The sequence below is a fragment of the Notamacropus eugenii genome, chromosome 1 (genome assembly GCF_028372415.1).
Source record: "Notamacropus eugenii isolate mMacEug1 chromosome 1, mMacEug1.pri_v2, whole genome shotgun sequence".
Taxonomy (NCBI): Eukaryota; Metazoa; Chordata; class Mammalia; order Diprotodontia; family Macropodidae; genus Notamacropus; species Notamacropus eugenii.
The window spans coordinates 206,523,801-206,541,729 of NC_092872.1; the positions used below are offsets into that span (position 1 = coordinate 206,523,801).

Consider the following 17,929-nt stretch of genomic DNA (forward strand, 5'->3'; position numbering starts at 1 on the left):
GTTTGACACTTGACCTAAAGGGCCTGGTGCTATTGTTTGGAGTTTGTGGATTGGTCAGTTTGCCTGTCAGTAGCTTGAGACCTACTAGTCTGTGGTCCCAATATGAGCTTATAGTTGGTTAAGGCTATGACTATCTCTAGGCTTTATTGGGGCCCTAATAATTTCCTAAAGTTGTAAAAGTTTTTGTTTATTGTCTTTAAAATCTGGCTAAAAAGAATATGGACTATTTTTGTACCATTGTAATAGTGAAAGCCACGATTAACATTAGTCCTGTGGTTTTTGCTATTTTTAGGAATCAGTTAATCTTATAGGAATTGAAGACATTGTTAATTCCATTCAAGATGATATCACTGATATTAAGAAACAGGCTGAAATTGCTCACTTATTCATTGCATCTCTTGCTGACCCCCAGGAGGCTATTGCATGTTTAGAACTAAAGTATAATCAAGTTACCACTGAATTAGCTAAAATCCAAGAAGACTATGCTAAAGTCCAGCAAGAATTAGTCAAAACTCAAGAAGAATTAAAGAGAGAAAAGAGTAAGTACTTTCTTTTTTTAAACAGTTTAGGCTTATATAGAAATATTTGTAATATGTCAGTACTAAACAAAATGTACTTAATTTCATGAGCATGGAGAAAGTTCTTTAACGTAGCCACTAGATTTCATAACATATCAGACTTTTTTTTTAAAGTAACATCTTTGAGTATTAAAGACAAATCCAAAAAGCCCATATGCAATGAAAAAACCAAACCTATGAGTGTCCTTTTGCTTATTTCAAGGCCTGAGCTTAGAAGAATGATTCTTTAAAAATATTTGAATCACCTTTACAAAGAAATTAAGAAACATGTTAGGATCCATATTTTGTTTTCCCCTCTTTTTATTCCAAGTGTGTACTTATAGCTTGGTGAGATACAGAATCCTTTGGACTTGTAACTAACTCCTGTTCTAATGCTCACATGATATTTAAGGGAATAGCTGCACTATTCTAGATCTTTCTAGATCCTAGAAAAATGTCAGATCAGGTCAATAAGTGTTTATTAAGTGCCTACTATGTGCCAGACACTGTTGGCAATACAAAGAAAGGCAAAAGACAGCACCTGCTCCCCAAGAATTTACAGTCTCATGGGGGGCAGTGGTAGGGAGAGACAATATGCACACAGTTCTGTAGGAGATGATCAATAGAGAAAAGGCGCTTGAATTAAGGGGAATCAGGAAAGGCTGAGATTTTTAATGGGGACTTGAAGGAAGCCAGAAAGTAAAGATGAAGAGGGGGGATTCTAGGGCTGGCAGATACTGGTGTAGTGTCTTGAGGGAGGAATAGCATTGAGGCCAGTGTCACTGTCGTAGAGTTTGGGGATGGGGATGATAAGGTAGAAGAAGACTGGAAAGACATAAAGGACTTTAAGGGCTGAATCACATGTTATATTTGATGTAGAATAGATAGTATATTTGAAATAATATTTATTATACATATATGTTAATATATTTATAATTTTAAAATAAAAATATATTTATATTTCAGATGGAAGTGATAAGGAGCCCCTGGTATTAAGCTACAGATATTTTCTTGTTTTGTTAAATGAGCAAAAATCTTTCTTTTTCCTCTTATATCTTTCTCTTTGGAAAAAGAAAAAAGAAAAACAAAACCCTTGTAACACATATGCATTGTCAAGCAAAACAAGTTGCCTTATTGGCACCTTGTTCTAAAATACATTTCAACTTGTACACGACTGAGTCCATCATGTCTTTGTTAGGAAGTGTGGAATACCATGCTTCCCTTATTAGTCCTCTGGAATAGTGGTTGGTCATTGTGTTGATCAGAGTTCTAAAGTCTTCAAAGTTGTTTTTCTTGACAGTGTTGTTATTGTAGAACTCATTCTCTTGGCTCTGCTCGCTTCATTTTGCATAAATTCATGTTTTCTCAGCTTTCTCTGAAACTTCCCTTAATCTTTTCTTATAGTACTATATTATTTCATTACATTCTAGATACTGGATTTTTCAGCCTAATTTCTTCAGCCATTTTGCCACCACGAAAAGAGCTATTACAAATGTTTTTGTATATATGGCTCCAATATTCTCTTTCCTGGATCTCTTGGGGGTAGTAGGTATAGTATGACATAAAGTGACATTGGGTCAAAGGGTATCCACAGTTCAGAAACTTGTTGGGCATAGTTCCAAATTGTTTTCCAGGATGAATGTGAATGGCTAGACCAAGTCACAGTTCCACCGACGGTACCTTAATGTTCTTGTTTTCCCAAAGTCATTCCAACATTTGTTATTTTTTTGGCCAGTGTTACTAATCTGATGGGAGCATTATTTGATTTCAAGGGCTATGTAAACATGCTATCTCACATTACTGTGGAAGCAAGATGGATAAATGTATTTATAGCTGTAATAGGTATGTCTACTTTATGAAATATTCCACAAAGGTACATGATGATAGCTTTTACTTAGCTTCTACTTCCAAAAGTTAGTTACATTGGTAGGAAAGTACAACCAATACTTATTACTTAATTCACTAATGCTTATTTATCTGGAGCAAGTGGTCATTAGCAGGGCTAACTCAACTGCTTATTTTATCTTCTGGCTGCTGCTTCCACATCTTGGTATGGCAAAGTAGAAAGGTACTTCTAAATATTTCCACTACTATGCCTGTCACCACTAGTACTTGTCTTTGGAGAAATCTATGATTAAGGTAATGGGGAGCTGCTCAGTGATAATGTGTTTTTGATACTGTCTATTTGTTTTCAAGGCTACGTAAAGTTAACATCTGCTTTTCTATGTTGTTTTCTCAGAATCAGAAATGCACACGACTGATTACAAGATATCTGTTCATGAGCTTGAAAATGCTAATAAGGTGATGCCTTAGGATTTTATGATACCATTATTAGTGTTTTGAATGTGCTTCTCTATACTGTTCATTCAGTTTCTTTTATGGCTTTTAGTATCAGACAAGTGAGTCAGACCATTCTATTGGCTTTATTTTCCTGCCTTGTATGCTTTGATACAGGCAGATTAAAGCATGTACACACAAGATATAAATGTTTTGGTGTCAGTGTTAAGTTGTTAAATCTTATAGATCATATATTGGGAACTTAGCAACAATAAACCTAGAATTGAGAGGATTTTCTTTTTAAGAAGCTACTTTAGAAATGAATCTAATATCTTGACATTTGTAATTATGTTTATACTATAAAAATGTCTTTCTTCTTTCCAAAAGAAAATAGTTGCACAAGATCAGAGAATTCAAGAGTTAATGGATATCATTGATCAAAAAGAAGATACTATCAGCAAATTACAGAATTTGGTGTCACATGTGGAAGATACATTTAAAGGCTGCGTAAGAGTCTAACTAATGATTTATAAATGAATTTCCTAATTTATAAGAAATCAGAATTTTTAAAAGAAGCTGATATCTTTGTCTTAAGTAAAATTGGGCTAATGTGGCTTATGTTGCTTGGTAAATTTTAAAAATTTAGGTAAAATTCTCGTAATTTCATGTCCTACATAAAAGTACTTGTAAAACTTTTGAAATGTTGACTCTAGATAATTTAATAGTTCAGTTAGTCATTATTTTCTCTTTTGGCTTATTATGGACATGTTTTGCTTATGTTAACATGCCCCTTACTTGGGACAGATATATTTTTCTGCCTCTCAAGTAGAGATGGATAATGGTGCTTTAAGCTCTGGCAGATTGGATGAGGGTACAGGAATCCTTAGAACATAAGCTTTCATAAATTAGAATGAGATTACATGTAAAAGAGGGAGGAGGACATGCATCCCTATTAAGCTTTCTCTATAATATTTACAAAGTTCAGTTAAATTTGTTTTTAATCAGCAGTTTATATTGATGATAAGTATTTTTTCATGTTACTGTATATAGTGACCTCTAAGCTGATGTTTAAGATTCTTGTTATTTATCCTTAAGTTGGGATTGATTCATATGCTAAGGCATGCTGACAGCTATTTCCTCCTACCCTGCACCCCATTCAGGAGTATTTTATTATTTGTACAAGGAGTAGATTGTTTAGTTCTGTCTGTGTCTTGACTGTTGTGTGTTAATGCTGCCCTTAAGAAGCCACAGTTGTCATCTAATTTAACCTTAGATCACAATGAATTGAGTAATGGCAAAGGGCACAGTAGTTAAGAAAGTACCGATTTTCTAATGTACCTACCTTCTCATTAGAATACTTATTTTGGGGACAGGAAGGATGGGGACTTCATTGACCCTGATGTTCTTCTATGCCAGGCCCTTTTTGGAAACATAACATGGTATAATGGAAAGATTGCTAAATTTGTAATCAAAGGAGCTGGTTTCAAGTTCCAGCTCTGCCATTTAATAAGTCACTTTAACATTTCTAATCCTCAGTTTCCTCATCTGTTAAATAAGGGGAATTAAACTCTGATCTCCAAGGTTCCCTTTCAATTCAAAATTTGTAATTCTGTGACTTTTTAGCATGTGCATTTTCTGTATAGCTTCTGAACCAGGATAAAAATGCACCCTAATTTATAAAAAAATAGGTATCTAAAAGTTTAAAAACTTGACACATTCCTACCAGGTGACCCTGGGCAAAGTGCTTAACCTTTCAGTACCCTAGGCAATTAAAGTTCAGAGCATTTGCTGATCATCACTGGGGGGAGGGGGCAGAAGAGTGGTTGCAGCATACCTTATCAGTGAAATTAAAGGTCTTGCCTCAAACAAGAAATACTTTCAAGTTATTAAGGAAATATAGTGCTAATTTTAATTAAAGGATTTAGTTTTCTTAAATTGGTCTTGTAAAGTTGCACAGGAGCCTTTATAATTTATAGTAGCTTTGTATGTACATAGGATACAAGGAAATATTGAAGTCTGCTTTTACTGATAATTAGGAACTTTGTCTGAATTAACAGCTTTTAGTGGCAAAAACCTAAAGTTTCAGCCGATGGGGACATTGTAATAGAAAAGAATGTTTAGTGAGTAAAACATGTCATGCCCTTTACTCCCTGTTCTTTCTGAAGAGGAAGACTTTTTCCTTTTAAAAGCAAAAAAAGAGGAGCTAACCAGGGCTTACCGATAATGTTGTTTTTTTTTTTTAATTTTGGTTCCCTGAAAAGTAATTTGAACTTATTTTGTTCTAGGATGAGACCTTGTTTACTATTAAAAAGAAAATATCAAAGTTGAACAGTAATGAAAGAGTTGAAGAAATTCAGACTGAGAAGAATAAGGAGAATAGAACCTACTTGGGAAGAAAGCGATCACTTGAAGACAGCCCAGCCCAGCAGGAAGAGCTGCCCATAAAGAAAGGTACCTCTTCTTCACCTGCCAACTGGGCCTACTTCAGAAAACTAACTCCTGTGCCAGAGCTAAACAGGAGGATTGCAAACAGAAATAAATTTGTTCATCTAAGGAAAAAACTTGGATTAAAAACTAAATGCCAGTCGTTTCTACTCTGAGATGATTGGCATTTTTTTTTTAGAGTCAGGACTGCACTTTAAAACTGTTTTCTAAGGATTGTAATAAATATGTATTTAGATTTTATGCTTTTTTCCCTTTTTGCTGCTTTTGCATGCATATTAATTCTTTAGTTTCTGTGTTCATGGCTCTTGATTAAACTCAGTAATTCTTTTTCTCTCCTCCCCTGTTATTGTCATTATGTCCAAAAAAATTGCAACACCTCTTTCTCTGAAATGCTCATTCTCTTTCCTCTTTAAGCCTGCATGCCACTGTTCTTTGTGCAAAATGTTGGAAGACAACATTTCTGTCAAGTTTCCTGTCTCAAAGACTCTGGAGTTAATGTGTTCCCTCAAGGGTTACTGAGAATAAAGGAATATCCATTCAGTGTTACATCTCCAGTACAAAAGGAATAAACATGTTTTAGTTTAAAAGACAAGAGACATCAGTTAGTATTTAGAAGCATGAACTGAGCTGGAAAAACCTTGGAGATCATTTGATAGTTAAAGAAACTGAAGCCTAGAGATGATGTGATTTACACAGTTCTCATCTAGACAGAAACAACCAAGATTTGAATCTAGGTTGCCTGACTTTGTTTGAGTTCAGTATTCTTTCCAGATATAAAATTTTAACTCTTCCCATCATTCTTCCTAATTCAACCTTTTTATAAGGAGAGGCTCCTTCACATTACTTAAACATATTCAACTATTCAATAATACCTTTCCAAAGGAAACAATTAGGGTTTTACTTTTATCTATGTTTCCTTACCTTTTAAGAAGAAGGAAGGGAAAAAAGTATCTGGGCAGTTTGTTTTTAAATATATTGCTGAATATCTAGACAGAGTATCTTTAATATGAAATTTAGAAGAAAATTCACTTGGATAATTAATGTTGGATAACTCCCACACAGAAGCCTATAATGTACTCTCTTATCTGTATCCAGGCTGTAAGAACAGATTAAAATGTTTGGTAGTATATGATTTTTCTGTTGCTGAAAAATATAAACCTATGTACAAGTTCTATAGGTAGCTACTGCCACATGGATTACATTGCTTAGGTCTGAGATGCCTTCTTTTTTTAGGTGAAGCAGAGATGTAACAAATATACTCATTACTTTAAAAACCAGTACATGTATTTATAAGTTTCTCCTTTTTACTCATAAGCAACAGAATATCTCAGAGTAAAGATTAAAAGAAATAGAAACTTATGGAATAAGTTAAGTACCTTGCTTACCTGTTATAAAATTTTCTTACTAATTTTCTTTTTATACTTGTTTTTATCTTAACTCCAGGATTGTATCTCTAATCCTCTCCTTCTTTCTCTCTCTCAAAATAAACCAAAGTTTGGAAATAAAGTAGCTAGCCTCCTATCTCCAAACTTCATGTTGTGAGAAAATCTTGGCTCTTGAAATGAGGAAACGTTTAGAGAGCAACATTGCCTTACTGATTACAAGTATCTCTTCATTGTTTCCTCTGTCCCTACAACTGTTACAAACAAGCCTGATATTATGGAATGAACACTGGATTCGATTCTTGCCTCTGATATTTTCTATTTGTGATGCTGGACAACTTGCTTTCCCTTTCTAGTCTCCAGTTCTCTCATTTGTAACATGAGATGGTTGGGCCAGATGATCTCTAGAGTCATTTCCAGCTTTAACATTCTTTAAATTTGTTTTGGAGAAGAACATAGGAGTTTTTTCATTAAAAAAGCCATGCAAAGGTTGCATACAGAAGCTTCTTATGTTCAAAAGCAAGAAGATAGAATCATTAGGATACATTTAGTACACATAAAAGTGTGACTATAGCATGATGGCAAATTGAAATAAGGAAAGATAATTTGTTTTATCTGAAATCTTAACTAGTGGAAATGGCAGTAATGATTGACATTTTTGATATTGAATCTAATACTAGGGAACTTACCTTAAAATGTCTGTTGAAAAACAATGCAATCAATCCTATATTATTATAAAAATGTTATTTGAATATAGTAGGAACAATATTATAGTGAAGTAGAAGAAATGATTGGGGCAAATGTCCTCAGAAACCTGAGCCATCATCAGACCAGTGGACTGGAGAAATTCAGAGGAAAGAAAACTGGGAAGTCTAAAGAATTCGAAACATAAAAAGTGGGTTTAAAGGTGAACTCAAAAGACCAAGTATGTAAAGTTGTGCTAAGGGAATCAGCTCATCTCCATCTCCAGATGGCATAAATGATTTGAAATAACACAAGGAAGAATTTCTTGTTCGATTATTAGGTTAAAATGGGAAGTATCAAATTTCCTGGGAATATTGCTTCTTACAGAATTGTTGTAAGTAAAGTGCTTTGAAAACTTTAAAGCCCTGCATAACTTAGTTATAGTCAACAGCATGGTATATAGAAAGCTGACTTTGGAACCAGGAAGACCATGCTTCAAGACTTGTTATCCTGCCTGGTGACTCTGGCCCTGCCACTTAGCCTTTCAAGTCTGTGTTTTAGGCAGAGAAGGAGTTGACCTACATTAGGAGAAGGTGTTTCCTCATCTAGATATTCCATATACCATTATGCTATAAAATTAGTCAACTTACATTTAGTAAGCACCTACTATGTGCTGGGGACTGTACTAAGGCCTGGCAATACAAAGAAAGGCAAAAGATAGTTCCTGCCCTCAAGGAGCTCACAATCTAATGGGGGAGACAACTTGCAGACAGCTAGATACAAATAAGATATGTACAGGGTGAAGTTAGGATAGTAGTCATAGAAGGAAGGCACTAAGGTTTGTCAGTGTCTTGGTGTTTCAGACAATTCTCTGTTAAGGAAAAGATCATTTATTTTTTAGCTAACCTCACATAAATAGTAGCTGATTCCAAAAGGGTGTTACAATGTTCTTCTCTTACTCTTAACTGTCATCTAATGGTAGCTAGAAAATCAGACATGGATTTAAGTCACAATTAAGGCTCTAAACGTCCAAGTCAGTAAGGTTTCAGAATTCATGTACAACCTTAGAAAAGTGCTGCCTTCCTCACTGGTAAGCTTTGTCTCTTGCTAGTGGAACAAACATGAGATTTGAGTGTATGTGTACGTGTTTTAGCATTAGCAGAACACATCTCAGTTGGAAATTCTTGTCCCCTTGGTGCCTTTTATTCACCTTTTACCAACTTCAAGGTTAAGAGCCCTTATCCTGAAATCAGAATTGAAGTATGGCTCACATGTAGAACAGCATGGAGCAGGGCTGCGTACCTTAGAGTATGCTTTCCCTTAGGCAAAGACAGCACCTTCCATACACTGAGTTATAGAGCCACTTTTTAACTTATCTTCCAAGAAGTTTAAAAAATAACTAGGGAAGTGTGTTCTAAGAAAGGGCAAAAAAAAATAATACAAACCAGCCTCAGTAATGGCTTCCTGGTAAAGACAAATTGAGGTAAGCCATTTCATTTCAGTGCTTAGAACAGCTCTGGACCATGGCTGCATTAACAATTTATGGATAGTACTGATGATGCAGGACTGACATAAGCTACTAGTTAATAATTTATAGGACTTCCAAGTGAAAAGTGATTTTAATTTTGGTACTATCACTCAGCGTAATAGATGAGAGAAGGAAATTGTGACAATCTAGCTAAATTTTGTGACAATTTTTTCCATATTATTTTCATAATCAACTTGGGAAAATCAAGTGCAACATATTTGACAACACAGTAGAGATCCATGATTGCATGGGAGTGGGCTTTCCTGTCACTACTGCAAAGTTTTAATGAGTTTGGTGGAGAAAATTCATGATTTGGACCTCCTTTTTAAATTTAGCTATGTCAGTACTCAAATAATATACCTTCTTAAAGCCTTTCCAATTTGGTCAGACCTGTACTTTCATAGCCTTTGAGGATCCAGGGTCACCCTTTCCTGCTATGACCAGACATCAGAGTAGGACTGCAGTGGCCAGTGTTACAAAAATAACCTCCTATGATGTAAATGAGAACTGATACCAAGCATAAAGTAATGTTTTCCTAATTCTGGTGAGTTTTCAAAATTCTTGTATTCTTTTTCTGGTAATATACTTCTTACTGGATCTGGGCCCTCTAAACATAGGTAAAATTGGAAGTGACCAAATTTGTTTCAGAAATGATACTGGTTACTGGTTATAAACATGGATGATAAAAAGAGAGTACAAAGCAATGGTGAAAATTCAGAGCATTTTTCAGAAATAGAATGAAGTTAAGGGTATCTGAATGCTTCTGAAGATTTAGAAGAGCAAGAAAAATGTTTGTCTGGTTAAATATAAGGCCTTTGAGAAAATATTTTAAGGACCTGATTTTAGCATGGAAAAAATTACTGAATTAATGACTAAAATATAACTTAGAATAAAATTCATGGTTGGTGATTATAGTATAAGCACCAGAGGGTCTATCAGTGACACTGCTACTTCAACAAATAATTATCAGCCAGTATTTATTAAGTACCTACTATATGTCAGATACTGTTCAAGATGCTGGAGATAGAAATACAATGAATGAAACTATACCTACTTGCCAGGAATTTAGCATAGTAATGAGAGAGAGAAGTCCATATGTAAGTATATGCAGAATAAGTATTAAGAGAGAAATACAAATAAACATATAGTAACTAAATAACAAGATAGTCTGAGATGGGCAGGACACTAGCAACTGAGGAAGATCAGGAAAAGCTTCTGAAAATATCCTGAAGGAGGAAAGGGAATCCATGAAGTGAAGATGAGAATGTATTTTGGATATGGAGGATGACCATTATGAAAATAGGATATATGGGAAATAGAGTGTCATATATAAAGAGCAAAAAGAAGTCTAGTTTGGCCCGATCACTGAGTGCAGGAGGGGAAGTAACATTCAATAAGACTGAAAAGACAGGATGGGGCCACGTTATTTAGGTCTTTTAGAAGCTAAACAGAAGAGTTTCTATTTCATTCTAGAGGCAATAGTTGTTACTAGTGTTGATTAAATTGAGGAATGACATAGTTAGCCCTTGAGGTAGTTTGTGTGGAGAATGCACTAGAGTGATGGGAAACTTGATGCAGACCGATTAGTAATGTTGAAGGTTCTAGGTCAGAAGTGATCAAGGGCCTGAACTAAGCTGTGTGGTTAGAGAGAAGGGTTGGATATGCCGAGGTGTTGTAGAGATCAATTGGCAACTGCATATGTGGAGAGGAAGAGTGAGGAGTCAAGGGTGATGAGGTTATGAAACTGGAAGATTAGAAGAATTCCCTAGAAATATGGAAGTTTGGAAGAAGGGTAGGTTTGGGGGTGAGGGAGGAATCTCACGGTAGCTCTGAAATAAGTCAAGACATGGGATCTAATCTCCACTCTACCACTTAGCCATGAGCCTTAGAGATTTCTTATAATTCTATGACTTTTAGAAATTGCGAAGGAAGGGAATAAAAACTTGAAAAGTAAAACCAAAGTTAGGGAACAAATTAGCCTTTTCCCTCCCACCTTTTTGTTTTGTGAAATCTCTAGGTCTTGAAATGAGAGATTTTAGAGAGATTTTACACTATGATTAAGTATTGAGTACATATACCTTGTGCCCAACCCTAGTAGAGAAGTGTAAAAAAAAAAAAAAATTCATGATCTCTACCATCAGAAAATTTACAATATAAGGAGAGAATGCTACCGTAGAGGAAAAAATTACATATATATGCACAAACACAAATATATGTATATTAATATAAGATACATAAATACAATCAAAGTACCTAGACGTTGAGCTTCAGAGGTAGGAGAAAGCTATATGCCAACTCCCAATGGAACCTTCTCTAACTTTTTGTTGATATATTCTCCTTCCTAAAATCGTTTTTTATTTACTTATCCATCTGTATGTATGTTGTACTAACAAATCCCCCCGTCCCATTCCCTCTCCCCCATGTAAATTCCATGAGAGTAGGAATAGTTTCTTGTTTAGCTAGTACCTTATACATAGTAGGAATTTAATAAATGATTTGAATTGAACTGATAGAAATTGGGGTTTGCGGGGGATGGGTACAACTTAGAGGCAAAAATGAATGTGAAAGTTTTTTCCTGAAGTTAGGCATTGAATTTAAATAGCTTTTCAGTAGTTTAAAATGTTTTATATTTCTAGCTTATTGTAAAGATTATGGTTCAGGTAAAGTTTCTAATGGATGAGACCAAGTTAGATAGATTTTATTGCATCTGATAAGCCAAGATTTCTTTGTTATTTAAGAGTCATGTGGATAACTTGCATAAATTTATGGTAACATTCTTTACTGGCTAAGTCATTATGTAATGGGTTTATAATGGTACTATTTAATTGAAAGAAAAGACATGTTACCTAATTAAGAAGGAAGTTATATTATTTAATTAGTCAAATATGTTCTATTTCAGTTGCAATTTGTAGTACATGTCATGCCAACACAGTTTTTCTTTTGTTTTAACTATTGATAAGATACAGTATAGTCCTTTAGGCAAAAAGTCACTGAGGTTTGTTATGTGCCATATATTGTTCTAAGCCTGTACATACAAAGGAAGACAAGAAGACAAAGGAAGACAAAGACAAGACAAGGCAATCCCTGCCCTCAACATTTTAATGGGGGAGGTAATATGTAAATAATTAGATATATCGATAATATAATAGATAGGCAGGTAATATATAGATATATAAAGGTGGCTACGAAGGAAACCTCTTGTAGAAGATGGAATTTGAACTGAGTTGGAAGGAAGCAAAAGAAACTCAAGGGATGGAGATGATAGACTATTCTAAGCATGGGGTCAGTCAGTGCAAAGACATGGAGCTAGGGAGATATTATATCATACATGAAGAACTATAAGTAGACCAATGTAACTGGATTGAAGCATGCATGGAGGGAAGTAAGGTGTAAGAAGACTGGGAAGATAGAAAGGGGTCTGGTTATAAAGAGCTTTAAATGCCAAAGAGGGGGCTTTATATTTAATCCTGGAGGTAATTGGGAGTCACTGGAGCTCTCTGAGCCAGGATAGTGACAGAGTCAGAAATATACTTTTAAATAATTATTTTGGCATGTGAGCAGACAATTGGTTGAAGTATGGAAAGACATGAGGTTCATAACCTTGCTATTACCCTTGACTCCTCTCTCTCTAACCCCACATATCTAATTCATTGCTAATCAGCTTAAACTGGGAGAACGTTTAAAAGGCAGTGTAGTAGGGAAGGTGAGAAGTGATGAAAACCTGAATTAGTCTTATGTCACATGAATGGTGAGAAAGGGCACATATACAAGATTTTGTGAAAGTAAAAATGACAAGATTTTGCAGTGCTGTATGGAGTGCGTGAAAGTGAAGAGTTATTTTCAACAATGAAGCTGTGAACCTGGATAACTGGGAAGATGGTGGTGCCATTGATAATAGGGAAGTTCAGAAAAGGGAAAGATTTAAAGGGGAAAGGTAATCTGTTCTGTTTTGGACACATTGAGTTTGAGAAGGTGATGGATGTTTCCAGTTTGAATTATCCAAGAGGCAGGTGGCAATATGTGACTGAAGCTCAGCAAAGGGGACTAGGCCTGGATATATAGATCTGGGAATCATCTGTGTAGAGATAATCATTGAATGCATGAGAACTGGTGAGAGACTACCAAGAGAGAAGTTGTAAAGGGAGAAGAGAATTGACTCAAGACGAATCTTTGAGAGACTCCCACAGCATAGGTGACCTGGATAAAGATCCAGCAAATGAGACTGAGAAACAGTGGTTTGGTAGATACCAGAAAAATCAGGAGAGAGCAGTGTAAAAAAGTCTAGAGAGAAGAGAGTATCTGAAAGGAGAAGGTGTTTGACGCTGTCAAATGCTGTGGAGACAGAGGATCAATATTGAGGTAAAGCCTTTAGATTTGGCAATTAAGAGCTAATTGGTAAAGGGAGAGGGCAATTTCAATTGAAGAATGAGATTGGAAGTTAGACAGTATAGGGTTTAGAAAGTTAGAGGAGAGGAATTGGAGGCATCGATTGTTGACAGCTTTTTCAAGGAGTTAAGCTATGAAAGAGGAAAGTTATGGGATTATAGCTATTACGGCTGGTTGGATCAAGTGAGGTCTTTGTAAGGATGAGGAGACTTGAACATGTATACTACCAGAAAGATCCAAGAGAAGAGTCGGGTTGATAGTGGCGGTAATTTGTTGAAGAAGCTGGGAGTAGAGGGCATTGAGAGTTCATACAGATGAGTCTTGCCTTGGCAAGTTTGAAGGACCTTTATCTGAAACTAGAGTGAAGAAGGAATAGTGAACGGAGTTGTCAGAATATGAGATGAGAAGAGGAGAAAGGTGCTTTCTCCATGTATGGTCTCAATTTTTTCAGTGAAGTATGAGGCAAAGTCCTTAACTTGAGACAGTGGGGTAAGTGAATGCCTTGGAGATTCTCTACAGTGCCCCCAAAGCCACAGGATGGTTTTAAGCTTTAATGCCTTAAAATTACACTATGACTTTTCACATACCTATAGAGCATCCTAATCACACCTGATCTGGTTATGGGCCAACCATGTTGTGTAAAATCAGAATGGACAGGATCTAAACAAGGAGTTAAGTAGCTTTCATTTCTCCAAAAGATGCATAAGCTTTAGTGCATGGGCCTGGAGGCATCATTTTAATTAACTATATCCCTTTTGGGCCTACACTCCCACACTCTCATCTATGCTTTGGATAGCTGAGATTGCCAGAAATAATATATTGAAGTAATGGGTCAGAGTTGTAAGGGAGTCAAAAACTTCCTCAAAATTAGAGCTGTTCAAAAGTTGACCTCAGGAGGTCATCTGGCAAGAGACTACAAGACTACTTATTAGTTATGTTATAGTAGGGATTCATTTTGGTTACTAAATGGACTAGATGATTTTCAGGTCATTTTTCTTCTAAAAAATCCTAGGAACATTTAGAGGTTGGAATGTTGTCTGTCAATGAAATTAATAATTGATAATTTAGATTCCAGTAACAATTCATGGGAAGCATAGTGGAGATCCTTGGTTGAGAAGGTGGAGGTAGTTTGTACTTTGGGAGGCTTGAGGAGAGACAAGAATGTCTGGAACAGACACTGGAGAGTAGCACAGTGAATCATTTTGGGAGAAATAGAATGTGGGCATAGCTTTTGTAAAAGGCCAGTCAAGATACAAAAGAAATTTTTTGGTTTTATAAGACAAACTTAGGGGAATTACTGCAAAATGACCTATTTATGGGACTTCTAAACATTACCTAACATCCTATCTTTTGCTAAGTATTTAATGTTTAATGTATAATCACCAAAGAAGTTTGTATGCAGGTATTTTCTATTGTTCATGGGGCTATCTGTGTTAAGGAGTTAGTAGTATTTAATTAATACAGGGGAGCTAGGTGGCACAGTGGATAGAGCCTGGACTTGGAATCAGGAATACTTGTCTTCCTGAGTTCAAATTTGGCCTCAGACACTTAGTAGCTGTGTGACTGTTTACCTTAGTTCCTAACTAAGAACCTAACTAAGATTCCTCACCTGTAAAATGAGCTGCAGAAGGAAATAGCAAACCACTCCAGTATCTTTGCCAAGAAAACCCAAATGGGGTCACAAAGAGTTACAGCTGAACAACAAAAATTTAAAATGAAAGGTAACAAATATATGCCTGTACACATATATGTGTATGTGTGTGTATACATACATATATATGCAGTTGTTAATTACATCTGGTTTTGTTTATTATTAACATACTTATATCAGAGACCTTTCTACAATAACTACTTTTTCATTGTTTTCCCTTTATAAAAATTCACAGACAGTGTTTCAATAAAGGCAACTGAAAAATATTTGTTAATATTTTTTACTTAAACAGCATAACATTGTGAAACATGATTGTCAGTATTGTACTGTGAGGTAATGTCTTTCAGAACTATTTCATAAGGTGGAGACTAGGGAAAATAAAGAATGGAGGAATAACTTCCCCTTTAGGCCTCCTGTTTGTAAAGTAATTATTTTACCAGGAAGGTAGTGTGGTTAATGGGAAGAACATTGGATTAGTGGTAAATGAATCAACTTTTAAAATACATTTGAGGAAAATGTATTCAAATCTGGAAGGTAATCCCCAAATCCAAAAGTTTAGGATTTTTTGTTGTATTGTTGACAGAAAAATAGGTAGGAACTGAAGTGTATTATTAGGTGCACTGGGTTTGAAACTTTTTGAGGGAAAACTTCCCTTTATATTGTTTGTCATGTCCTGAAACTCAGGCCCAGTGCAAAACCATGTGATTTGGCAATGCCTGCCTACAAATTGAACTTATTTTTTATGGCCCTATTTTCTTCAAAGTAACTCTGGAAAAAGAGGTATTATGTGCAGTCTTGGGATTCAGCATACTTAATGTAAAATACAGACGTTTACTAGGATCTAGCTGCATAGGAAGAGTAAATGACTTCCATATTGAAACACATGATTCAAGATTTCTTGGTTTAATATGCTATTCAAATTAATAATTAGGGATAAATGTAGCCATTTTCATTAGAATGTTTCAAAATGTTGCCTATTTGAATGGTCTTGTTTTTTAATGAGGTTTTTTGTAATTACTGAAATTTTCCAAGAATAGTAACAGTTTTATTTTTGTAGGACCTGTTAATATTAGTGCCACCCTCCCTGAAGAGTGGAAGGAAACTGGAGGTGTACAACAAAACGTTTCAGAAACAGAAGCTGAAACTACAGATTTGCAAGAGGAAAATGAAAGATTACAGAAAAATGTACTCATTATAGAGAAGGAACTTTCAAACGAAAAGGCAATGAATGAGGAATTACATCAACAGATTGCAAGTTTGCTGCAGGAATTGTCCTGCTCAAAAGAGAAAACTTCTACGTTAAATATAGAGGTTCAACAAATTAGATCTCTTTATGAGAGTGCAATTTCTGAATTACATGCACAGAAAACCATAAACCAAGAACAAGAAGAAAAGGTTATGGAACTGTTAAAGGAGATAGCAACAACTAGACAAAATATCACAAATAAAGTGGCACAAATAAAAATAATGCAGACAAAAATAGACAAGTTGCATATGCTTGATTCTGTGCCTCAGACTCTAAAGGTAGAATCACACAGTCTAAAGGATTGTCCTGGTGATAATTTGCCAAATATTCTATCCACCACAGATGCTGAGGACTATTCTGTAAATATACAGGTTAGAGAATCTGGTCTTGAGTGCTTTAGAAGAAAGAGTTCTTTTCATTGTAGTATTGAAGCCATTTGGGAAGAGTGCAAGGTGATGGCGAATGTCTCCTCCAATAAAAGTAACCAGATCCAGGAACTGGAGCAACAAATTGAAAAATTACATCAGGAAGTGAGAAATATTAAGGAGGAAAACAATAATCTAAAACTGGAAATCAGTGAAAAGAAGAATCAGGATAATCTACTAAAGGAAAAAGAAAGCATCATCAAACAGCTTTTAGAAGAATTAGAAGGAAAAACAATTAGGCTTGCTGTTGAAGAACAACATGTAACTGAGTCAGAGAAAACAATTTCACAGTTTACACAACAAATCATCAGCCTGAAGGAGAAAATAAAAGAACTGGAAACTATCTTGAGGACTGAGAAGGACACAGATAATCAGTTAGCTAGGTTGGAACAAGTAGTTCTGGAAAAAGAATCTGTTATTTTGAAACTGGAAAGAAATCTGAAAGAGATGGAAGAACATCTTAACAACTCCAACAAGAACACCCAAGAATTAAGTGACAAGGAAGCTAAATTAAAGGAGGAAGTAACAGAGCTGATGAATAATTTGCAGAATGTGAAGGATTCACTTCAGATAAAAGACAAAGAAAATGAGAACAGCAGCCAAGAAGTAAAAAAGTAAGTCAAAGGTTATTAATAGTAAATGGTTTTAAATGCTAAACAGTTACATGACTGTAAATTTTCAACACAGCTAAACTTAAAAAAATTTACCAGTGCATTTTGTTTATGTACAATAATCATTTCCAGAGACCTCTGCCATATTACCTTTCCATGCTAAAAAAAACCCAAAACCCAAAATCTTTCTGATGTAGTAGTTGCAAGTGATTGACAGAGCACAAGGAGAGACAGTGTAGGACAGTGGACACAGGACGATTTGGAGTCAAGGGATCTGATTTTGAGTCCCAGTTCTACTCCTTAATGCCTCTGGGCCCTTGGGCAAGTCCCTTTACTTCTGATTTTTAGTTCCCATCTCTTTAAAACCAAGTAGTTAGACTTTATAACAACTGAAGTCTTTTTCAGCTTCAAATCTATTTTCTATATAACTCATAGTTCACCATTTCTTAACTGAGGGAAAGTGTGTTTTTAACATCAATCATTGTATTTGAACTGAATTGTCTTCTCATGTTTTTCCATTTATGTTATGGTAATCATTTGTGTATTTTCCTACTTCTTTCTCAGTTCTGCATTGTGTCTTCATACAGATTTTTCTCTGAACTATTCATATTTATCATCCTTTACTGCACAATAATTTTCTATTACATTCGCAAGCCACAGTTCAGTCAATTAATCCCTAATTTATGAAAATGTACTTATGTGTAGTTTTTGCTTTAAAAAAAAGTACTGATAAAAAT

The 17,929-nt window shown here is 35.2% G+C and overlaps 1 protein-coding gene across 4 annotated transcripts in view; it reads left to right on the forward strand.

Annotated features, from left to right (window-relative positions):
- The window catches only part of KIF20B (kinesin family member 20B), a 101,700-nt gene that overhangs the window by 26,598 nt on the left and 57,173 nt on the right, over positions 1–17,929 (forward strand). For 3 of the 4 annotated variants that reach the window (XM_072625006.1, XM_072625015.1, XM_072625032.1), the window contains 5 exons: positions 293–539; positions 2,797–2,858; positions 3,222–3,341; positions 5,120–5,285; positions 15,968–17,195. In XM_072625006.1, the coding sequence (XP_072481107.1) occupies positions 293–539; positions 2,797–2,858; positions 3,222–3,341; positions 5,120–5,285; positions 15,968–17,195 (1,823 nt within the window). The remainder of the gene's footprint in view (positions 1–292; positions 540–2,796; positions 2,859–3,221; positions 3,342–5,119; positions 5,286–15,967; positions 17,196–17,929) is intronic. The other variant, XM_072625023.1, reaches the window with a different exon arrangement.